Source organism: Chelonoidis abingdonii, chromosome 19 (assembly GCF_003597395.2).
Source record: "Chelonoidis abingdonii isolate Lonesome George chromosome 19, CheloAbing_2.0, whole genome shotgun sequence".
Classification (NCBI taxonomy): domain Eukaryota; kingdom Metazoa; phylum Chordata; order Testudines; family Testudinidae; genus Chelonoidis; species Chelonoidis abingdonii.
The window spans coordinates 5751952-5776720 of record NC_133787.1 but is presented as its reverse complement, the minus strand read 5'-3'; the positions used below and the strand labels follow the sequence as shown (position 1 = coordinate 5776720).

At 48.2% G+C, this 24769-nt stretch overlaps 1 protein-coding gene across 4 annotated transcripts in view; it reads right to left on the bottom strand.

Annotated features, from left to right (window-relative positions):
- CFAP20 (cilia and flagella associated protein 20) overlaps nt 1–13253 on the bottom strand; it is an 18398-nt gene extending 5145 nt beyond the window's left edge. For 2 of the 4 annotated variants that reach the window (XM_032785031.2, XM_032785024.2), the window contains exons 1-3: nt 13055–13253; nt 1734–1813; nt 334–445 (exon numbers count right to left, since the gene is read on the bottom strand). In XM_032785031.2, coding sequence (XP_032640922.1) covers nt 334–445; nt 1734–1813; nt 13055–13138 — 276 coding nt within the window. In that variant the 5' untranslated portion in view covers nt 13139–13253. Of the gene's footprint in view, nt 1–333; nt 446–1733; nt 1814–11298; nt 11329–11352; nt 11372–13054 lie in introns of those variants that run through there. The other 2 variants (XM_075073635.1, XM_032785040.2) reach the window with 2 other exon arrangements.
- Nucleotides 13254–24769: the final 11516 nt, after the last annotated feature.

Sequence of the window (24769 nt, the reverse complement as noted above, 5' to 3'; positions counted from 1 at the left end):
TGGTGGCAGCGCTACAAGTACTAAGTTGGTAATTGAGCTTAGAGGAATTCATGCTGGTACCCCATCTTTTGGACGCTAAGGTTCAGAGTGGGGAATTATACCATGACAACTACCTAGGGCCAATGTCACACAGGGATAATATTTCTCTATCTCACAGAAGTGCTAAAAACAGATTCATTAGTTTCTGCAAAGTGCTCAGATATTACAGTGTTGGAGTCATGAGTCTCTAGACAGCCAGCTCCCACCCTCTTTATACCCAGCAGTTATTGGGGACTGGGGGATATTCCCCTCTCTAACCCCTACTGAGGCAGCTCTGCATGTTACCCCACTCACCTGCACTTCAAAGGTAAAGTATTTCTTTAGGTTCTTAATGATCATCACCAGGAAGGGCAGTTTGATGCCCAGTGTCTTCTTTGGGTCAGCAGGGCAGGTGATGTACGTGGTACTGGGAAGGAGAGAGAGACACACAATATTTCTAGCTCCTTATGTCAGTCTGCCTGGTACACAGCAGATGTATCAACAGAGCACATTCTGAGACAGATCCATGTGCAAGAAGAGTTAGCCAGGAAGCCCTTATATTAGATTACGCCTTCCAGGTTTAAGGAGTACACAAACCACAGGGTTTAATTGATTCCATATAACTTGGATGGTCTGAAGCTCCCACCCCCTTTGTCTGTCTCCTAGTCACTAGCAGAGGTAAAAATTGCAGGCCACTTAGAGACACTCTTCTGGTTACTATCTTGCATGGATGCGCTATGCTCTCCTGACCCCTTGCAATTTCACACGGTGCACCAGTTCGCTACCCTTTGCTCATATGGGGCACTAAGGAGTGCTCAGCCAATCAGATTACCCGAACACACCTAGCCAGGCAGATCGGACCAGTGGGGGCCTCAGTGAAAGAGTGGACTGTTCCACTCCAGTGGGTGGGGAGGGCTAGGACAAAACCACCATTCAGTTCAAATACACTCTTCCTTCTCCACCAGGTTAATAGGACACTCTACGGTTATCATGAGAGTTTCCTGTTCACACTTCAAGCCCACAGCACTAGACCCTCTCAGCCCTTGATCTAAGCAGGTAGTGCCCCCACAACAAAAGAGAAGCAACTCCCAAGCACTGCACATGTTTAAGGAAGAGTTAGAGCCAAACAGCCCCACAACTTTGGGCCAAAGATCTGACAAGCTCTAAAATTCATGTGTCTTGTAAACAAAAGCCTCTTATATTTCAGCTTCCTGCTGCAAGTCTTTCACTGAGGGAAGGAGTGGGTCTTAGGACAACCAGATGCAAGAGACAGTGCATTGCTTTTGCTACAATTCAGCTCTCCCCTGGCACTAGATAACCCATGGGCTACAATGCCCCAGATTGTCTCTAATAAGAAACACAAGTTATAGAAGGCAAATAAGAGAACAGCTGGATATTACTAGGACTTGCTGAGAGAGGGAAGACATCAATGACAGTCAGAGAGCTCGGTTTGCATCCAGAGCTCTATAAGCATTTTAAAAACTCCAGCAAAAACCAAAATGTCTGGGAATAAAAACAGAGCTAGAATGGGCCATGCCATAACAGTGCTACAGAAGGGGCCACTTGATAGAGAAGAATCTCATCAATAAGCTTTGGAGGAGATTAATAGTCTTTGGGAAAGACGAGATGACTGAAGTGGCACCATGATCGTTCATTCTGTTTGAGGAGCTAACGGCCCATAGCATGTTAGGGGAAAAAATGGCCTCTTACTCTACCTGACGTTTGTTCCTTCAATCTCCAGCACCAGTGACTGGATATCGTTATCAGTGATTCTTTTGATATGGCCATTCCGCACCTAGAACAAGAGAAAGTGGAACAGTTTGTTAGCCACGGGAGAGATGAAAGACAACTGCCATTCCTGAAAAGCAGGCGAGATCTCCCAGCCCAGAAGATCACTCTAGAAAGACATCTCACAAGAACGCCTCTCGGCAGTCACATGCAGAAATCAGATGGCCTCCTTCCGTCATCCCATGCAACTATAATTGCAATCACTACTACAGGACACGCTGCCAGCAAACGCCTTTACTGAGAGTCTGCAAGGTCCAACGTCATCTCCAGATGCTGACGTCAGAGGCCAGAAACAGTACCTTGACAAAGCACATCAATACACAACAAAATGCATGCTGAGTCACTCTGATGCATTTAAGTCTAGTATATGAAGGCTCAAAGAATGCTCAAGCCAGACAAGTACTAAGTTAAACCAAACCAGGGAAAGGAATGCAAGGTTGTAGCAAAAGCTACAGGAAACCCAGGTCTATTTCTTCCTTCATTAATCCATGACCCCTGGAGGCCAGTGCATCCACACCCAGAACACCCTCTCCACTGACAGGACTTTTACCTCCTGTGTGTTACTGCCCATTGGTAGGGCTGGATACTGCCGCCTGGTGCGCTCAGGCAAACAGCAGCAACGGACAAAGAAAGCTTGTTTTAAGTCACACTAATAATGGAGTAAGGCTAGAGGGAAAAAAAACCCCATGACTTAGAGGTGATATGAGCTCTCGAATGATCCAGTAAAGTTACTCACAGCCAGGTCCCTGAACAGTGCAGGAGGCCAGAATAGGAACTGGCACAGTAACTCACACTTACTCTTCTCAACAGCCAACTTATGCTGAATCTCAGGATTTGAGGAGTTCATTTTTTAACGAAAAAGCTCATTCCACATTAAAAAACACAAGATCTGCATTTAACGGCACTTCTGCTAATTAAATCACCCACTTCCTCGTGCAGAGTCAGCACACTGCAACCCTGTGAATCCACGATACCACCACTCTGCTGCTAAAATACAGAACCACATTAAACATCTAATGGGAAGATTCCAGTCATAGGTAATAAAATGATTTACAAAACCAGCAATTCATCTGCAAATTGCTTAGTCAGTTGCTCTAGATGGACCTATAGTGGATAATAATGTGTGTGTTTGCTAAAAGAGAAATAAGAATGGCAAACAGGAGCCCACCTCTCTCTGGTCTTTAAGGATGTCTCTATTCAGATCACCTGAAATGGATGCTGGGAATGGTCGGAATGCTAGCATGGACTGACAGACCACGTTTTTAATCCTATTCCGAGCCATCACAGATAAAGAAGACGTTAAGATGCCAGAGAGACACTCCTCAAGGGACAGTAGCGTATTCTTGTTCTCCAGTCCTATGCCTCTTCTGCATCAAATACATCTCCATTTATAGGTCTGTCTAAAAGAAACTAACATGGCTATGTTCAGATGATTTGATGTTTTTGTCAGCTGCAACTGGAATTATCCATTAGAAGACTAATGTGGAATTCTCTATTTTAGCAGCAGCAATAGGCTCTATCGAAATTAAATCCTGGAAACAAGGATGCAACATGCTGACCGAGCGCTGGGAAAGAACCATGGTTAGCCGGCTTAGAGAACAGCGCTAAGAATACCTGCTCGCAGGCTACATTACAGCTTTCATCATTGGTAGGCCCCTTTGTTTTCGGTTTTGATTTTATTTAATTTTTCCTGGGAATTTATCAGTGTTTATTACCACCACAACAAAAACAGCTGAAAAAAATCAGTGCAAAAAAACGATTAAAAATTGTTCTTGGTAAATATCAGGGTTTAGTTTGGTGGAGAAAGAACAGGGGGAAAAAGTATCCAGTAGATGAATGCTTTAACAGAATTCAATGCAGTTTGCTGCAGAACTAAAACAGAACTCAAAACACAATGTTGCCACTTCTGAGTTTAGGAAAACAAAATCCCTTCAAACCCCAAATAAAACTTTTTGTTTGAATAAACAGTTTACTGTTGTAGACTTAGAACTATATTAACATTTAATAATTGGACCCAATATTTAAAAATATTTATAAACACTCACTATCTTATGTGAAGTCCTTCAGTGTAACTTCCCAAAGTCCTGCGTAGCAGGGGCTCGCAGCAACCTTTTTAAGGAGTCTTTTCTAAGACCCATTCTCCTATAGTCTTGCATGTAGCTGAAATGTGTATGTGGCGGGCATGAGATTCATCAGGACATTCAGATGTGCACGCACTTCAGAGCTTGCCTGCATGCCTGTTTATTTATTGTGTGTATCTTCTAGACTAATACAGGGCCTTACTTCAACAGATGGCTTTGCATATACACAGACTGATATATTATTATAAGACACATCTTATGTAATGTATTTTATTTTCCTAATAAAATAAGTTATTTTTTATATATTTGAAGGACAATAGGGTGAAAATCAGAGGAAAAAAATATATACTTTTTGTTAAACCTGGGATTTTTTTGGTAAAAATCACTTTAAACTGAAAACGAAGGAGCTTAACCATTGGTAATCCCAGGACTGTACCATTGGTAGCCCAAGATTTCTTAGTGATGAAAAGTGGAGATAGGGAAGGTTCAGTGAGACTTCCACTATGGATGATCGTTCATTAGTTAATCAATATTTGACTAGTAAGAGAATGTTCTTTTCCTTCTGCCACCAGGTCAATTTAGTGTAACGTGAATTGACTAGTCATGGTCCACGAAACCCAGTTTTTCTCTCCGAACACAAGAGACACATTGAAGGATCACAGAGGGAATGCGTTTCTTCTCATATGACATTCCTAGGAGCAGGATGGAGAGACAAGAGGAAAGATATAAGGTAGGCAGGACAACAGAGAAAAGCATGGATGAGACAGCAAAGCAGGGTGGAGGGCATAGTTATGGTATGCATCCAAGGGCAGCATACATTAAGAATGACAAAGAATATAGGATGACAATGTTTAGAGATGAACAACAGTTTGCTAGCTAATCAACTCATCTCCTACCCTATCAAAACCAGCGTGGGGTAGACAGAGAGAGCAGCATAACACACACACACACCCTTCTCCAAAGAACTCTATTGGCACTCAGACATCGAGCTCCAGTCCTCCCCTAGAAACTGGGGTAAGTGTGGGGACAACCAACTTGTTTCACAAAGGCCTCCAATGAGTCATCAGAACTAGCTTAACAACCAGAGCTAATTTGACTAATGGCTATTAGCCAGGATGGGCAGGAATGGTGTCCCTAGCCCCTGTTTGCCAGAAGCTGGGACTGGGTGACAGGACATGGCTCACTTGATGATAACCTGTCTGTTCATTCCCTTTGGGGGGCACCTGCCATTGGCCACTGTCAGAGGACAGGATACTGGGCTTGATGGACCTTTGGTCTGACCCAGTATGGCCGTTCTTATGACTCTCAGAAGAGAAGAAAGCTGAAAGGCTCTGGATACCATTACTTAACACCCCACCCCTTGCAAATCACTCCCCCAGAGGCTGACATTCTGATAACAGTTAACACTGATTTCATAGGTTACAGCAGCATTGTTCAGCGAGGGATCTCTCGATGTCATGGAAAGAGAATGTTTATAACTATAGATTACAGCAGATGCTCTGCAACAACCAGTGCACTTAAAGTGAAGGGATTTTTGTCGTCACTTTCAATGCTCAGAAATTACACTTCCAGAAAAACTAATTTTGAGCTAACATTTTCTATACACTGTCACAACCCAAAGACGACTTTTTTGGAAGGAGAGAGAAAAAAACTTCTATCAAGTCCTATTTTATGCAGTTGTGGATACCATCATCCATATCAACATCCTATTCTGAGTTACACTAATTTACTAATTATTAACCTGCCTGCACTCAAGACAATAAAAGCTTATTCACACACTCAAAAATAGCTGGACTACAATCAACTTCTTAAAAACATCAGTTTCGTATGACACATTTTTTACCTACTATTGTTACTAGTAACACCTTAGAACAGTGTAACTAGAAGATTGGAGAAATTTAAGATTAACTCAGCCCTTGCTAGAAGAATTCAGGTTCAGTCCAAGTGGTGAATAGTGAATTAAATAGGCTGAGGGCGACCTCTAGAGGCGCCAACAAGTATTTTATTGCTGTCCAGCATCAGTGCAGACATGGTTAGGTCATTATCTGTGGCTGGAACCATGCTAGCAACAGCTGTGTTTATACTCTGCTGTTGCTAGCACCTTTCCCCTGACCACTGAAGCAGAGATTCTCCTCCCCCTCGAGAACCAAGCTAGTCTGACTGTGCAATATTCCACCCATACATGGGCTATGGCAGCGTTTTCTAATGTGGCTCTGTAGACGAGTGCCTTGTCGCTCGCAGTACAAATCAGCAGAGACCTCAAAACCCAGTGTCCTTTTATTTCCCTGTGTTCGTTCCCACCACCATCTATTCACAACTCTGTACAATTCAATAGGAGTTAGGTAGCCACCTGGGGGACAGCTAGCTCCTGTTGCTGGCTAGCAGCAGCGGTTCCTTGCTCCTCCCATTCCTACCCCCTTTTTCCACTTCCTTCCTGCCAGCTTTATAGACTCTCCCCCCAGCAGGCTCATAGGTGATTACTCTTAGGCTCCTTTAATGAGCCACACCCTGCCAGCTCCAAACAGTTCCCCTGTATGGGAGCTGCGCTAGCAGGTTCTGAGCTAGTAGGGGCTGGTTCAGTGCCTCTTGGGCCAGCACCCTGCTACAGGTTCCCAGAAAACAGGTCCTTCCACACTGGTCAGGGAAACCATGCAAGTAACAGCTATTTCTATTCTGTGGTCAGATTCCAAGAGTTATTTGGTAGTCAGGTGAATACTAAACACTGGCATACACTGCATTGCTAGAGAACAGCATTTGAAATTGCTCTAACTTTGAATCTTTATCTTTCAGTTTAAGGAAAGTCTCAGTAGTTGCGTACTTGGAGAAAGCATCCAGAGAATCAATCGATTTGATAAGTTCCTTTAACGGTTTCCATCCACTGCAGCAGAACAGCTTGCAATGAGTTCCCCTGAGATCCGAGAGCCAAGGGCTCAGGAATGAAGAGAGGTTTTGATTAAATAAGTGTTAAAATGGAGATAGTGACAGTGCCTTGCAAAACAGGTCTCCCAGAAAGGCCCGGATGACTCTGAAATGGCAGGGGATGCACTCCCTGGGTAAGTGATCTGAAGACTGATCCGCTTTGCACAAAAAAAAGTCTAAAAGAGCTAGAAAACACATTCTGTATTTAGGGGGCTCTGGTGGCTGTTCTGGCAGGATGGTGCTGGTTAGCAGCTAGCTCACGGGTTCTCAAACTGGGGGTCGGAACCCCTCAGGAGGTCACAAGGTTATTACATGAGGGGTCGCGAGCTGTCAGCCTCCACCCCAAACCCCGCTTTGCCTCCAGCAGTTATAATGGTGTTAGATATATAAAAAAGTGTTTTTAATGTACAGAGGAGGGGGGGGTCACACTCAGAGGCTTGCTATGTGAAAAGACTCACCAGTACAGAAGATTGAGAACCACTGAGCTAGCGCTTCCCCTATCTCAGGGAGCCAAGGATGTCCACTTCAATCTTCAGCAGCATCATCCACTTTGGACTCCAGAAGCGAAGTCTGTGAGCTTGATGCTAAGTACAGAGCAGATGAGTGAAAGAGCTGCCTCAGTGCCAAACCACCTGCTGAGAGACTAACTGCAGCCCACTGGGGGGTGGGGGGGGAGAGAAAGGGAAGGAATGAAAACTAACTCATAAGAGGAGCTGGAAGCCACACTGTTCACACAGCATAATCAAGGAAAGGTTTCCAGTGTCCACGTTAGTCTCTGTAAAGCGAATGCTTCCAAGATGTTTAGAGAGTCTTTGCCCTCCCCTTCCAGCTACATTAAGAAAATAGTATAGTTACACCAGTATAGGTCTGTGATGTAAACAACCTTAGCAGGGCTAACACCAGTGCAGCTTACTTTATGTTGCCAGTGCCCGTTTCCTTAACGCACGCAACACCTAACAAGACTACTAGCTCTTGACATATTACAAGTGAACCCAGATCTTCAGGAAATGCTAAACATCTCTGAAGACCCCTAACTAGAAGCAGAATAAGAGTGCAGGTGAAAGTGACAAACCCATTTACTTTTAAAAATAGATTATTAAAAGAGCATTTTAGGAGTAGCTGTAAGATGGAAACTGAGGTTCAGCTGTGTAGGGTGCCACAGATGAGAGCAATGTCCTGACTTCAGTCTAGTTCCAATAGACACTGATCCTCTCCCCCCGNCCCGCACATCAGAACAAGCTGGACCAGAGTTCAGCAGACTTCACCATGACAGACAAGTTCCCGAGTGGCCCAGCACTCGGAAGAACAACGGGTCAGCAGGCAAGGTAAGAGCATTTTCACAATTTCCAACCAGACTGTCTCTCTAACCAGCACTGTCACTCACTTAGGCCACGTCTACACTGGGAGGTGGTCGAGTTAGCGGGTCTAGTGAAGACCCAAAAAATTGACCGCACAGCACTCTCTAGTCGACTCCAGTACGAGAAGAGTAAGGTACGTCTACTGGAGAGCATCTCCCGTCGACACAGCATGGTGTAGATACTGCAGTCAGTTGATCTAAGCTACGTCGACTCCAGCTACGTTATTCACATAGCTGGAGTAGTGTAACTTATGTTGACTTACCTGATGGTGTAGACAAAGGTCTTCGAATCATAGAACCCATAGGTTATAAGGGACCGCAAGGGTCATCCAGTCTAACCCCCTGCCAAGATGCAAGACTTGGGAGCCCTTACATTGTAATGAGACCATTACAAAAGAAAAAAGAGAGGCTTATAAACCTCCTGGTTAGCAACATCCCTATGGGCACGAGTATTTTTCTTAGACCAGCACTGCATCCACTGGCTCAGCCTTCCTCTAGATCTGTTCTGTTTATTTCAGCCCTGATCCTGCAACCAACTGCTTGTGAACAGGCTGCTGCTGTTAACTCCAATGATGCTCTAGGCAGGCACAGCAGCCTTCTCACATGCAAGAAGTTGCATGACTGAGGCCTTATAAAGCTAGCATTTCCTACAGCATGGATGTTAGCTGAATAGCATTTAAAAAAAAAAACATTATTTCTTTGCCCTCACAGGCGTTTGCAACACATTCCATTGTAGTATACTCTGAAAGCACTACTGGGCTCTCTTTCAGACCACAAATAGGCCTTGTTTTATTTACTATATTTAGCCCACATCCCTGAAGCAGCACATGGGACATCTGTAACAAAACACACCTCCACTTTAAAGAGCACCTTCAAAAAGGAAAAAAGTTGCACTCTTGCCCCCACCCCACCTGCCTTTTCTTTGTGCTGCTCTATGACGTACAGAGAAGGCCTGAAATGGTTTTATAAATAACAGATGTTTTCCCGCCTGCGAAGTTACACTAGAATTTTAGGTCTTGTGAATGGACAGCTAGTGAAATTATGATGTCACAAAAGACTGAACACTGAAGCAATTGGGAGGAGAAAAGAGATTTAGTCAGACTGTTTCTAACTTATTTTAGGGTTGATTTTTGCAGAACATCAGTGACTAATGAGTACTTTGGGGGAAGGGATGTCTCCGTTAAAGGTTCAACACCTGCAAGAGCTGACAGACATCCCAGAGGCCTAAAAAGCATTGCAGCAAAACCAGGAAAGGCTAAAGTTGACATTCTTGCCATTTCTATGTAGAAAAATTAAAAGACACTTTCAATACTTCCTTATATGTCCTAAAGGGGGAAAAAACACCATTTTAAATGCCCTTTGCAGGCCATTTTTAAAAGGAACATAAACAAAACAAAATATCTTTGGCTGACATCCTACTGTTCCAAGTAACACGCAAGATGACTGTAACTGACAGAGCAAAAAATAATTACCTATTTTTTCCCCAGGTTGTTTACTCTGACCGTTTGACAGCATATTGCTTACAGTCACTTCAATTATTTCACTCTGACTAGCACCCCATGTTTGTGGGAACTGGAAAAAAATCAACTTTTAATAATAGAAACATGCTATTTTCAGACTACAATATTTGGCAAGGAGATTTTGGGGCAGATGTAGAAACTGGTACTTTATTTTAGAAAATGAGATACAAATAACTAGATTTCACACTGACTACTTCATATTTTATAGTGTGCGGAGGGAAATTTTTCTTCTCAAGGAACTCAAAGTGCAGTATGAGTCAAAGAGAAAACTGCAGATACTAAACTTGACATTTCTAAGAGATATTGCCTTCTTAACACACAATCACTCTTGGGACAAGGACAAGATCCCTGTATTGAGGATCAAAGCTGGTAGACGTTCTGAGGACTGTTTCTTATATTTCAGAACACTGTATGCTGCTGCTTATCATTAGGGCTTCTATTTTTCAGAATTTGTATTTAGGAATTCTTCAGTCATACATAGATGCCCAAAAACTGTGTGTGTGGCAGGGTTCCTGAGCTCTCTCTGATATACGGTAATGAGTAATAGTTATATACAATAGCATATACTACAGTAATGTGATGAGTAATCTCTTTGTAATGTCCTCTAGTGCACTTTAACGTAATACTGTTTCAAACAGCATTATTTTAAAGTGCACTAGGGAACCTTTAGTGGCACCAGCAGGGTCATCATGCACCAATTAATGTTCAACACAGTAGTGAGCTTTAGAAATCAAACTGTCACAGTCTGCATTACTACTCTGTGCAGATAAGCCTTTAGATACAAGTAACCATTTCTAGGGTTATGCAACGTAAACCCCTGATTTCTTTTTGGGGAAGGAGTTGGGGGGGGGTGGGCTGTTACAGATTAAAACTGAAAATCAGATGCGTTGCTTACTATTTAGTCAGCAGCCTCCATAACACCTGTAAAGGATGAGGTATGAAGTAGCTACATGGATGAGACAGAAGTTGGCTAGGTTTTGCAGAAGTGGCTCTGCAAAGTAGAAGGTTACAATTCTCTCTCTTTCAATCAAATATAGTCTTTTAAACAATGGTATTTGAATGCTTCACAGCCAGCTCCAGTAACTATGTCAAAGGACAAGTAACACACACGACCTACAAGACAACAGGAGCTCCCAAGTTTCCGTACTGAGACCCAAAGTAAGATCAGTTTGTGAATGTGCTTTCCCCCAATAGAAGACAGCCCTGGCCTGTCCTGGGCCACCTGCCCCATACATGAGGACATATTCCATTTGGAGGGCAGCTCGTCAGGAATTGGCTCACTCCTCCAGGAACTGTCCTGGAGCAGAATAGGCCCCCCCATAAACCTGCCAAGTAACTAGCGATGCCCAGGCCTGGGATGCAGGTTGCCAGGCAGCTTGTTGCCATAGGGACAGCAGATTACCGACCTCTTCGGATCTGACCGGGCACAGACATGGCACCGAGGCCCCTAAGCCCCAGGGGGGGGAGTCCGTGTCCCCCCCCAACACACACACATGTCCCAGGGACCTCAACCTAGAAATCGGAGCCACTAGCGGTTTCTTGCTGCCACCACCCTCGGGAAGTGGTGCCAGGCATTGGAGGAGCCTCCCTGCCCTCGGGGCCAGCCCGCAGACACCTTCTTGTCCCAGATCTGCAAGGGCCCAGCCCCGCCCCCGCCCAGGCCCGGTGCCTTCTTGTCCCAGATCTGCAGGGGCCCAGCCCCCCCCCCGGGCCCGGTACCGGTACCTTCTTGTCCCAGATCTGCAGGGGCCCAGCCCCCCCCCGGGCCCGGTACCGGTACCTTCTTGTCCCAGATCTGCAGGGGCCCAGCCCCCCCCCCGGGCCCGGTACCGGTACCTTCTTGTCCCAGATCTGCAGGGGCCCAGCCCCCCCCCGGGCCCGGTACCGGTACCTTCTTGTCCCAGATCTGCAGGGGCCCAGCCCCCCCCCGGGCCCGGTACCGGTACCTTCTTGTCCCAGATCTGCAGGGGCCCAGCCCCCCCCCGGGCCCGGTACCGGTACCTTCTTGTCCCAGATCTGCAGGGGCCCAGCCCCCCCCCCGGGCCCGGTACCGGTACCTTCTTGTCCCAGATCTGCAGGGGCCCAGCCCCCCCCCGGGCCCGGTACCGGTACCTTCTTGTCCCAGATCTGCAGGGGCCCAGCCCCCCCCCGGGCCCGGTACCGGTACCTTCTTGTCCCAGATCTGCAGGGGCCCAGCCCCCCCCCCGGGCCCGGTACCGGTACCTTCTTGTCCCAGATCTGCAGGGGCCCAGCCCCCCCCCGGGCCCGGTACCGGTACCTTCTTGTCCCAGATCTGCAGGGGCCCAGCCCCCCCCCGGGCCCGGTACCGGTACCTTCTTGTCCCAGATCTGCAGGGGCCCAGCCCCCCCCCGGGCCCGGTACCGGTACCTTCTTGTCCCAGATCTGCAGGGGCCCAGCCCCCCCCCCGGGCCCGGTACCGGTACCTTCTTGTCCCAGATCTGCAGGGGCCCAGCCCCCCCCCGGGCCCGGTACCGGTACCTTCTTGTCCCAGATCTGCAGGGGCCCAGCCCCCCCCCGGGCCCGGTACCGGTACCTTCTTGTCCCAGATCTGCAGGGGCCCAGCCCCCCCCCCGGGCCCGGTACCGGTACCTTCTTGTCCCAGATCTGCAGGGGCCCAGCCCCCCCCCGGGCCCGGTACCGGTACCTTCTTGTCCCAGATCTGCAGGGGCCCAGCCCCCCCCCGGGCCCGGTACCGGTACCTTCTTGTCCCAGATCTGCAGGGGCCCAGCCCCCCCCCGGGCCCGGTACCGGTACCTTCTTGTCCCAGATCTGCAGGGGCCCAGCCCCCCCCCCGGGCCCGGTACCGGTACCTTCTTGTCCCAGATCTGCAGGGGCCCAGCCCCCCCCCGGGCCCGGTACCGGTACCTTCTTGTCCCAGATCTGCAGGGGCCCAGCCCCCCCCCGGGCCCGGTACCGGTACCTTCTTGTCCCAGATCTGCAGGGGCCCAGCCCCCCCCCCGGGCCCGGTACCGGTACCTTCTTGTCCCAGATCTGCAGGGGCCCAGCCCCCCCCCGGGCCCGGTACCGGTACCTTCTTGTCCCAGATCTGCAGGGGCCCAGCCCCCCCCCGGGCCCGGTACCGGTACCTTCTTGTCCCAGATCTGCAGGGGCCCAGCCCCCCCCCGGGCCCGGTACCGGTACCTTCTTGTCCCAGATCTGCAGGGGCCCAGCCCCCCCCCGGTACCGGTACCTTCTTGTCCCAGATCTGCAGGGGCCCAGCCCCCCCCCGGGCCCGGTACCGGTACCTTCTTGTCCCAGATCTGCAGGGGCCCAGCCCCCCCCCCGGGCCCGGTACCGGTACCTTCTTGTCCCAGATCTGCAGGGGCTCAGCCCCCCCCCGGTACCGGTACCTTCTTGTCCCAGATCTGCAGGGGCTTGCTGCCGATGCTGTACAGCACGGAGAGGAAGCCGCTCTGGAACGTGTTCTTGAACATCCCGCCGCCGGCGCAGGGGAAGGGGAAGGGTCTCCCGGCCGGCCAGGCCCGGCTCCCTCCGCTCCTCGCTGCGGCCGCCCCACAGCCCAGGCCGCCCGCTTGCCGCGCGGAGGGAGATGTTGAGCCACTTCCGCTTACAGGGAGGCGAGGAGCCTGCGCGAGATTCTGCCGCGCCTCGCAATGTTCTCTGTGATTGGCTCTATGCCGCTTGGTTCAGCCCCTTCGGTCAGGTCGCGCACTGTCACCAAGGAACTACTTTCCCCCCAGCCGGAACTACTTCCTCCCCCGGCCGAGGGGCCGTGTGTTGTCCGCCTGTGCGCACTGCTATGGCAACCGCCCTGAGCCGGCGCGCCCCGCCCCTCGGGCTGGGTTGGGCGGGGGGAGGCGGAGGAGTCACAGACTCTCAGGGTGGGGAGGGAGCTCGGGAGGGTCTAGTCCCACCCCCAGCTCAAAGCAGGACCAATCCCCAGGGGACTCATCCCAGCCAGGGCTTCGTCCAGCCTGACCTTAGAAACCTCTCAGGATGGAGCTTCCACCACCTCCCTAGGGAGCCCATCCCAGGGCTTCCCCACCCTCCTAGTGAAATGGCGTTTCCTAATATCCAGCCTAGACCTGCCCCACTGCAACTTACAACCATTGCTCCTTGTTCTGTCATCTGCCCCATCCTCTTTGGAACCCCCCTTCAGGTAGTTGAAAGCAGCTATCAAATCCCCCCTCACTCTTCTCTTCTGCAGACTAAACAAGCCCAGTTCCCTCAGCCTCTCCTCATGAGTTCATGTGCCCCAGCTCCTTAATCATGTTTGTTGCGCTCTGCTGGACTCTTTCCAATTTTTCCACATCCTTGTAGTGTGGGGCCCAAAACTGGACACAGTATCCAGATGAGGCCTCACCAATGTCGAATAGAGGGGAATGATCACGTCCCTCGATCGGCTGGCAATGCGCCAACTTATACAGCCCAAAATGCTGTTAGCCTTCTTGGCAGCAAGGGCACACTGCCGACTCATATCCAGCTTCTTGTCCACTGGAACCCCTAGATCCTTTTCTGCAGAACTGCTGCCTAGCCACTCGGTCCCTAGTCTGTAGCACTGCATGGGATTCTTCCGTGCTAAGTGCAGGACTCTGCACTTGTCCTTGTTGAACCTCATCAGATTTCTTTTGGCCCAATTCTCCAATTTGTCTAAGTCACTCTGGACCCTTTCCCTACCCTCCAGCGTTTCTACCTCTCCCCCAAACTTAGTGTCATCTGCAAACTTGCTGAGGGTGCAATCCATCCCATCATCCAGATCATTAATAAAAATGTTGAACAAAACTAGCCCCAGGACCAAGCCCGGGGGCACTCTGCTTGATACAGGCTTCCAGCTAGACATCAAGTCATTGATCACTACCCATTGAGCCTGACGATCTAGCCAGCTTTCTATCCACCTTATAGTCCATTCATCCAATCCATACTTTTTAACTTGCTGGCAAGAATACTGTGGGAGACTGTATCAAAAACTTTGCTAAAGTCAAGCTATATCACGTCCACTGCTTTCCCCTTATGCACAAAGCCAGTTATCTAATAATAGAAGGAGGGGCGGGGGAAGCTGGAGGAAGCAGAGGAGAGGGGGGAGATGGAGGGGAGGGGAAGGCTGGGGTAGACAGAAGAGGGGAGAGAGGGGGAAGCTGGGGGAGGCAGAGGAGGGGTGGGAGATGGCAGGGAGGGGAAAGCAGAGGAGGAGTGGGAGATGGGCAGGGAGGCAGAGGAGGGGTGGGGAGATGGAGAGGCAGGAGAGGCAGGGGGAGATAGAGGTAGAGGAGGGTTGGGGAGATGGAGGGGAGGAGGTGGCTGGGGGGAGGCAGAGGAGGTGTGGGGAGATGAAAGGAAGGGGAAGACTGGGGGGGCAGGAAGATGGAAGGGAAGTAGAGGAGTTAGTTCTAGTTCTCAGTAAGTTTCCCCTGTGGGTTTATCTTCTTCCCTGTTGCGGTTCCTTCCTGGTGTGGGGCTTTGGGGAGGGAAATGGCTGGGCTGGAGCCCTGGTGCTGCATCTTGGGCTGTTGAGACACCTGCATGGGTTATGTTTTTTCCCTGCTTGTTTTAGCCTTCACAGGCTCTGGCAGGACAAGCCTCGCTTTCCTGCTTTTGCTGGGGGTCTCAGTGGAAGACTCAGAGCTGTGAGTGGGAAAGCTCTCCACCCTTATAAAAGGGAAGCGGGCTGCTGAATCTGTGACCAAGAGCTTTTCTCTCAACTTTTTATACAAGTGTTGGAGTTTAAATTAGTTTGTAACAAAACCAACAAAAAGTCTTCATAAGACTCTCATCCTCCCATCCCTAAATCGGGTCTCATGTGCATGCCCCCTCTTCTCCTATCCTACTAGCGCTTTGGTCATCTAGTGCAGGGGGTCTGAACCTTTTTCTTTCCAGGGCTACCCATTGGATTCAGGGGGCCTGGGGTCTTTGGCAGTGGGGGGCAGCAGGGGGCCCCCGGGCGTGTGGGAGGGCAGCGGAGTTTAATCGTTAACTGGAATCGAGAAGCATCAAGCTTATCAGTTAACTGGTTATACCATTACATCCCTACTCTGGGTGGCGGGGGGCAGGCTCGGGGCTTCGGCCAAGGGGAGGGCACGGACGGAAGGGGTGGAACCGTGGACTAGCCTCCCCAAAGGGGGGCTCCACCCGCTGCCCATGGAGACAGCCCCAGTGCGTGCCCCTTGCCCCCATTGCTGGGTCTGCCCTGCAGAGCCATGGGGCTGACACAAGCAGCTGTGGGGAAGCCATGGGGAGCCTTGGCCAGGTCCTGTCCTTTCCCTTAGTCTCCATGAGTAGCTGACTTGCTGGCATGGCATCAGGCTGGGATCCTGTGGGGAGCCAGGCCCGAAGGAGCTTTCCCCTGTCTGAGCCAAACCGGCTAGAGCCTGAACCTACCAGCGTGAAGCCCAGCCACGTGGCAGCCTACCTTGCTTGAACCTCCACTCCAATTGCCTTCCAGTCTAGGACACCTGGGCCTCAGCCAGGCCATTTTCTTTCAAACAGCGGTTGAAAGGAAGGGAAGAAAGTTCTTCTCTGCCAGATAGCCTCCCCCCCCGCCCCCACTTCAACTCTGCTTTTCAATTCAATAACGTCATTTATGAGAGTAAAGAAGCAGGAGGCATGAAACATGTAAAATTAATCTGAGGGGAAAGTGTCCAGATTTGCTATGCTAATAATGTTAAACAGTCTTAAATATATCTGTTCGTTCAGTTAGTGTGTAGGTAGATGGAAAAATGGCTAGCAACAATGAGCGGTTTTGAGGTTCCAGAATACCCCGTTTTACTCAACCTCCTTTTATATTTATTAAGTTGATTTGCTTTCACCACCAGTACAAATAGCTTTGTAAAATTGTGATGAAAATTAACCTGCCCAGACATGCCATCATTCATAATGAAAAACATTTTCCTTACCCATTTTCTTTGTTAAAAAGAAGATTTTGACGGGAAATAAAGTGTTAGAACTATTAACTTTGATGTTTTTCCTCTTTACTTGTAACTGTCAGTAAGACGTGGTGTTTGATCTTTTCTTACATATACTCCTGGGGGAATTCTGTAAGGAATCCATTTGTCAAAAACATTTCCAGAGATTTTTTATGTGGTCTCTATTGTTACAGACATACTTGCTAACAGGTATTTTGAAATAAGCTACCAAAATAACTGAAAGCGGCATGATTATATGGGGTTATTTTGACAAAAATATGCAGAATTTTAAAATATTAAATGCAGAATTTTTAATTTTTTGGCACAGAATTCCCCTAGGAGTAATGCGGGTGCATTTGTCTTGCAGGATCATGGCCTTAGAATGAAAGCTCCGTAGGGCAAGGATTGTCTCGCCTTTATGTATGTGTAAAGCACCCAGTATAATGGGGTCCTGGCTGGAGTCATTAAGTGCTACACCAATATTGTTACATGAGTAACAAGTTCCCTCCCAGGAGCTAAAGCTGCTTTTCTGGGACATATCAACAGGGGCAGGGGTTTATTTTTTAATGTTTTTGTGAAGTGTCTCCAAAATAAACTTAGAAGAGAAAAACACACACAGCCCTCCCCAAGAACCTAGATTCAGGGTCCCCCAGGCTCTCCATTATCTCTCCCCATTTATGAGCTATGAATACATTTCCTTTCCCTACCTGCTCTGCTCTTTGGCAACCCTGTGTTGCTGCAGATCTCTGAAGCACTGAGGTCCATAATTTTCAGGAGTAAAAAGATTCATGTGAAAATTCCTGCTTGATAAACCCAACACAGAGAGAGACCTTAAAAAGAAAATCCGATTTGATGTTTTGTCCCAGTGAGGGGGCACACTCACCTCTTGTGAGCACCTCCTGTCCAGTGTGTGCAAACCTGCACTCTCTTTCTCTGCTCACTGTGCCCCCCATCGCAGTTACCCTTGTCAGGAGGGTTTTCAGTGGCTCATCACATGAAGGAATCCCATCTGGGATAAAAGGTCCCATAGGGCCTATCATAGTGCCCTTGTCAGTATCTGCAGCCCTGTCTCTGGGCTGTTCTCAGCCCCTCCTGGGCTAGCTTTAAGTCTGTGTCTCCCCTGGTATAAAGCTGCATCCCTAGGGCTTTCTCCTTGGAGACTAAGTCCTGCCCTTCACTTCGGCTTCTAAACAAGTATTATCCCCTTCTTGGAGCTTACGCCACCCTGCCACTGTCCAGGACCGAGGCCTGTCCCCAACCCGGGGACCCTACAAATAGCAGCCACGTGCTGCTCCCTGTAATAGTTGCTGCTGCTGTTGTTCCCTGGCGCTTCCCCCGTAGCGCCTTCTACTTCACCCTTATCTCAGGGCTGAAGTTCTTCCTCACAGAATGTCAGTGTCACCAGATCCCTTAAACGCCAGCAAAGAGCACCGATCTTGCTCCTCTGGTCCCCGCCAGGAACTGACTAGCTCAGGCCTCGCAGCGGCTTTTCTCTGAGCCCGCTGAATTCTGATAGGCTGCTTCTCTGCAGCCTTTCTAGGTAGGCCTGAAGGACCCCCCTTTACTAGGACATGGGGGCCTCACGGGGCTCAGGACACCTGATCACAGTCCCCTTAGACACTAGCCAAAGAACCCGGGTCTAAGGAATGAATCACAAGTGCTTGATGCTGGAATGGATACAAGACAAATGCCTACTGATATAGAAGATAGTGTGAAGCAGCAGTTCTCAACCAGGAGTCTGGAACCCCCTGTGGGGTCACAAGCAGGTTTCAGGGGATCTGCCAAGCAGAGCCCAATGGTTGACTCGCTGCGCCTAGGCTGGAAAGCTGAAGTGCTGCTGTGCAGGGCTGAAATCTGGAGCTCTGAGAGCCCCACCCGGGACTGAAGGCAAAGCCTGAGCAAGGCAGCTTTGCAGGGCCTGCTGGGGCATGGTGCCCCAGCCAATTACCCTGCTTGCTACCCCTGAATAGAATCACAGATTATTAGGGTTGGAAGGGACCTCAGGAGACCATCTAGTCCAACCCCCTGCTCAAAGCAGGACCAATCCCCAACTATTGAACTTGAGGCCAATGCTCAAACCACTGAGCTATCCTCCCCCCAAATATAATTTGAGATATACCTATCTCATAGAGCTGGAAGGGACCTTGAAAGGTCATTGATTCCAGCCCCCTGCCTTCACTAGCAGGACCAAGTACTGATTTTGCCCCAGATCCCTAACCAGCCCCCTCAAGGATTGAACTCACAACTCTGCGTTTAACAGGCCAATGCTCAAACCACTGAGCTATTCCTCCCCCCATAATGTAGGCCCTGACTTTCATATGCAGAAAAACAGTTGTTGGGGCACAGGTGGGCTGTGGAGTTTTTATAGCACGTTGGGGGGGTGTTCTATGGGTGGTGGGTGAACCCCTGCTTTAGGGAGACTAGCCTGCCAGCGCCACCCCTTCTGCCCAAGGCCCCGCACCCGCATGCCAGAGCCTCGAACTCCCCTCCCCCTAAAAGGAGCAGCCCCAAGGGGCTCCCGCAATTGGAGAGGAGCTCCAGCATGCCCACCCCAGCCACAATGGGCCAAGCTGTCATCGCCCCCCCAACCCACCGCCCCCTGAGCACCAGGTCAAGCCACCAGCCTCCCTGAGTGCCAGATCTCTCCCAGTGCCGGGCCGAGCCAATGGCCTCCCAGAGCGCCAGCTCCTCCTGCCCCTGAAGGCCCCCCTTTCCCCCACCAAGCTGCTGGCCTCAGCGGCCAGCTGAGCCTCCCCACCCCCCATCCCAAAGAGGAGGGATGTGTGGAGCAGCAGGGACCTCCAGGATGGGGTGTGTGGAGTGGAGGAGGCAGTGGGGGTCTCGGGGAAGGGCTGGGTGTCCAACGGCAGCGCCAGGGAAACGTTCCCTGGCCTATTATACCCGCCACCCACGGGGGGCTCAGAAAGAAAAAGACTGAGAATCCCTGAGAGATGGTTGCAGCACAATGACTCCTAACTGGCTTTGGGTGGTGTCCAAACCTCTTTTTAAGTCTCAGGTCATTGCAAGCGGCCCCTGAGTCATAGCTGTACATTGTAATGACCAACGGACACAGGGATAACCAGACTGTTGAAATGACAGCCTGAGCGTAGACCTCCTGCAGCAGAAATGAACCCCTAAATGCACCATTTAGCCCTGGCTCAGGCAGAGTCTAGCCAACTCTGGCAAGCTGCTGTCTGTGTCAATACACCCCCCTCTGCAGTTTGTTCTGCCAGTAAAGTATTATTGAACTGAACTGAGCTGCAAGAAGCCAAGCCATTTTGGGGCAAGTGTGATCTTTCCCTTCTTGTGTTCACACATCCACGTTTAATAGCACACCAAGCCTGTTCCAGCCCACGTACCCGTGGCCAGAACATTGGAGCTAATGAAATGACTGATCTCATACCTAATGAACACTTATTGCCCTAACACATTGTTTAAATGTCCTACTTTTCCTTTTGCAGCCCCTGGCAGTTTTCTGCAGGAGGGTTTTTTTTTTTTTTTTCTGGTTTGTTGGTTTATAGCTACAGCAGCTCATAATTTTTGATTCCTCAGAGAGCTGTAGCTTCATGTGTTTTCGTAAGGTATCTGCATTCATTTTCTTCTTGCTGGATCAGCATGGAGGTAGCATTTGTGGAATGTGTTTGCATCACTCTAGACTTCACCTAGTCTGGACTTTTATGTAAAATGCCAGTGAATCCGCCAGAAAGTCTAGTTAATAAAAATCAGTCATTTAGACAGAGTGTGACTCAACGATCTGAATTTGAGGTCTAGCCTCTGACTGAACAATCGTAACATCGAGTTTAGCCCCTGGAGGGCAGCATCTCACATTGTTCTCAAATTATTCCCTTATTCAGTTCCACAAAGAGATATTTAAGAGTCAGTTCCTAGACCGCCTTGGCCAGAGGGAACAGGAACACGGGCACCTTTGTTGATGAATAGCAATGACCCTCCCTCTTCTAAATACCCAGTATGCATTTCCTCCAGCAGCTAGGCAATCTCACTGCTTCAGGTTCCCTGCCGGACTGGAGCCCCCTCAAGGCTGCAGCAACATGCCTGAAGCTTTGAAGTTCTCCCAGCCACCGATGCGGCACTAAGGGGAAAGCCTTAACACTGGAGGCTTCTGCCTATTTGGATAAGACTTTTTAAAATCTCTCTAAAACTACTGATTCAAAAACTAAACCAAACCCAGAACCTCCCAAACACTGAACAATGTGCAAAAAGCATCTCGCTGCAGCCTAGCAGTTGGTTCTTACTGGTGCATATCTCTTTAGTGAATTTAGACTACAAGCTCACAAGTGGCTTGATCCTGCACCCACTGACATCAATGGTAAAGCTCTCCTTGGCTTCAATGGGGCTGGGGCTGGGGCCGGCACCACGGAGCATATTACTAGGGAAGTGTTCCATATAAATAATGTTAGTCACGCTAATCCCTTGCCACTGGGAGACACTCCAGTGCCAGGCAAGGGCTGGACAAAGCGCCTAGGAGGGGAGCAATGACAATTTAGAGGCTGGGATGAATTTGGGCCTAGATACAGTGATCTTGTTTTGTTTTGTTCCTACAGCTTTAAATGTATGTAGGTGCATGGCTGGGGAAGTAGCACCAATACTCAGAAGAGCTGATGTGGCACTACAGAATATCAGGGTTGGAAGGGACCTCAGGAGGTCATCTAGTCCAACCCCCTGCTCAAAGCAGGACCAATCCCCAGACAGATTTTTGCCCCAGATCCCTAAATGGCCCCCTTAAGGAGTGAACTCACAGCCCTGGGTTTAGCAGGCCAATGCTCAACCCACTGAGCTATCCCTGCCCCCAAGAGTGATATAAGGTCAACTACAGTCATGGATGAGGTGTGCTTAGGTCTGCAAGTGATGGGCAGCAAGTTACATAAAAGGACTGGACAATCTAGCACCACCATCTTGCCATACAGACACAGGCAACACCCCTTCTCCCTCACCACAAAGAGGCTATTGGAGTAAGTCTCAATAATCCCCTTGCATTTGTTTAGCCTTCAAAGCCCTTTGCAAATATTAATGGACTGAGCCTCAAGACGCGCCTCCTGTGGAGCAGGGAGTATCATTCCCAACATATAGGTGGGAAATGGGGTTCAAGGAGGTCAGTAGCAGGTTCAGACCCCTTACTCACGTGGAGTAGTACCTTACTCTGTGTGTTGTTTCAATTCATTCAGGGGACTATCCACGAAGCAAGAAACTATTACTCCTGTCCCTAGGTGACTTGCCCAAGGTCATTCATTGAATCAGTAGCAGAGCTGTAAACAAAATCCAGGAGTCTTGAGCCCTCCTGTTTTAATCCCTACATAATACTTACTCCCTAGAAAACAGACAAGTGGTTACCTTATTTTTCTCTCTCTCTATTGTGGGCTTTCCATGAAGGTAGTGTTTTTCTTGATGTAATTCAAACAGCTCCTACACAGCCCCCTGAACCAATCTGACTAAACTAGCTATTGCTCTTGCTGAACCAACATGGTGGCTTTGGCAGTGTTCCTGAATCTGGACTCTAACAAAGACCCAGATCTTCCAAGGTAGTTAGGGATCAAAATCCCTTTGAGGGTCTTTGTGCTACTGCATCTGCAGTCATGCTGCCTGGGGATGGTTTATTTCCTCTAAGTCTCCATGGTAGAGGAACACTGTCCAAATCTGTTTTCATATTCAGAAACGTTCCTTATCTGCGTACTATCAAAAACGGTGCAGAGAATTAAACAACCCTGATTTTTCACACTGCTTGGACAGTGAAAGCAGAGTGATCACTTTCACTTTGCTTCTAATCATTTTCACTTTCAGTTTCCAATGCAACATCCCAGTGCTGCTGGATTTGCATTTCACCACTGCAGCTTGGGGAACATTTAAAATATTCCTGTGGAAAAAATCGTCATGCACACATTCCTGCTAGATCCCTAACAAATCCCTTCTCACACCCACCTCACTTTTATAATATGGAAACATCTAATATCCTAGTGCCATAGACAGACACAGCAGTAGAGCTGATTGAAATTCAGAACCTCCGCTTGCGGGAAATGTTGACATTTCACAATTTGTTTTTTTCAGAATTGGAATTCCTGAAAAATAGAAATTCTGGGAAAAAAATTCGACATTTTCCCCACCGAAACTTTGGTCTAAATCAATCCAATTTCACAAAAATGGCAATTTCCAACAGAAGATTCTATTGATAAAAATTTCCCAAGTAGTTTTAAGCATGTCAGTAATTTACATTTAAATTTAAGCATGTAAGTAATTTGAAGCATGTGTGCAGACCCATTGACTTCAACGGCTCTATTCCTGTGGAAAAGTTAAGCATGGAAGTGTTCGCAGGAATGAGATCTAAATTTTGGACACCAAATCAATTGATAGTGTTCCTGTAATTCACAAATCTTTTATATTTAATGATGCAGCATGGATGAGATGGGGTGTGGGGCAGCATGGATGAGATAGGGCAGGGGGAAGAGAACCTTTTAATGAAAAGGATTAGTTATGGGGTAACTGCTGTGCTAGGTACATATTTTGGCTTGACTGTAGCTAATACCTGACTGCCACTTTCCCAATGGAAACAGCTGGTCCCTTTTCAAGACACTGGGTTATAAATAATTTGCCCAATTTCATTTTATTTTTAAGATCAAAACTCTTTTTGAATTCCACCAGAGAAGAGAGCTCTTTAAAAGCGTGAGCATGCTCTGAAAGGTGACTATGGAAAAATGGCAGTTTCTCACTCAGGCTACGTCTACACTATAGGATAAATTCGAATTAGCTTAAACCGATTTTATAAAACAGATATTATAAAGTCGATTGTGCGCGTCCACACTAGGCACATTAATTCGGTGGTGTGCGTCCATGGTCCGAGGTTAGTGTCGATTTCTGGAGCGGTGCACTGTGGGTAGCCACTGTAAAATAATGAGGCCAATAACGTCGATTTGCGTCCACACTCACCCTAATCCTATATAGTAATATCGATTTTAGCTTTACTCCTCTCGTTTTGTAGGAGTACAGAAATCGATTTAAAGAGCCCTTTAAATTGATATAAAGAGCAGTGTAGTGTGGACGGGTGCAGCGTTAAATCGATTTAACGCTGTTAAAATCGGTTTAACAGAGTAGTGTAGACCAGGCCTCAGATCTGCTCTCTTTCTGTAGTAAGAGTCATGCCTGCTAACTTTGGCCCCCATCATGCAAACATTCACATGAGTAACCTTACTCACCCCAAGAGTCCCATTCCAATCAATCAGACTACTCACACCAGCAGAAGTGATTGCAGGATTGGGGACTAAAATACATTTTTTGCTGCTTTTTATACCTTTTAACCCTCCAGAGCAACGCAGCTAAGACAGCATGAGCTGGATTCAATTCCTCCATGTGCATCAACAACAGAACTGTTTACTAAGTTCCAATCAGTTACATCTGAAGGCAATGGGACCACATAGGTGTCACTGAGGACATAATTTAGCCTGCCAAACCTTTATTACTGGCGATGATGCATAAGAAAGATCACAGCTTGACTCTCAAAACCCAGGCTGAGTTTGAACAGCTGGCAGAAGACACCTCCCCCCATCTAATTACTTATAATTAAGCAGATTTGGTCCAGAATCACTGAAAAAAAATGCTAAATGAGGAGCCCCAAAATGCCATTTTTACAATAATTTTTCTGAGTAGACCCATATCTGCAGTTATTAGAGTTTGTCTTAAACAATCATGCATCTATTTCACATCTTTTTAAACTGATTTTTTAAAGCAATCCAGCAAGATCCCTTTGTTGTCAATTTCAGCTTGGAGTGGCATTTTTAAGCAAAAAAAAAAAAAGCTCCCAAAATAATTAAGACAGGTGTCTTTATCAAGACCAACTTTATCAAGACCAACTAGATACCAGGGCAAGATCTAAATGAATTAAGGCCTTGATTCTGCAACAACTTACACACATGCTTAACTTTATACACCTGAGTAGTTCCATTGCCTTCAGTGACAATTCACAGGCCCTGATCCAAAACCCACTGAAGTCAATGGAAGTAAGTCCATCAGTTTCAATTGCCTTTGGATCTAGTCAGCAGTCCTTAAAGTTAAGCACATACATAAATCTTTGCAGGAGCAGGGCCCTAAGTGGCTATTTCATCCCCAGTCACACTCTCTTACTGTCACATCTCTCACAAACCGAACCCACGCCCACCCTCCCCCACAAGTAACTAAAAACACACCAGAAGTAATAACACA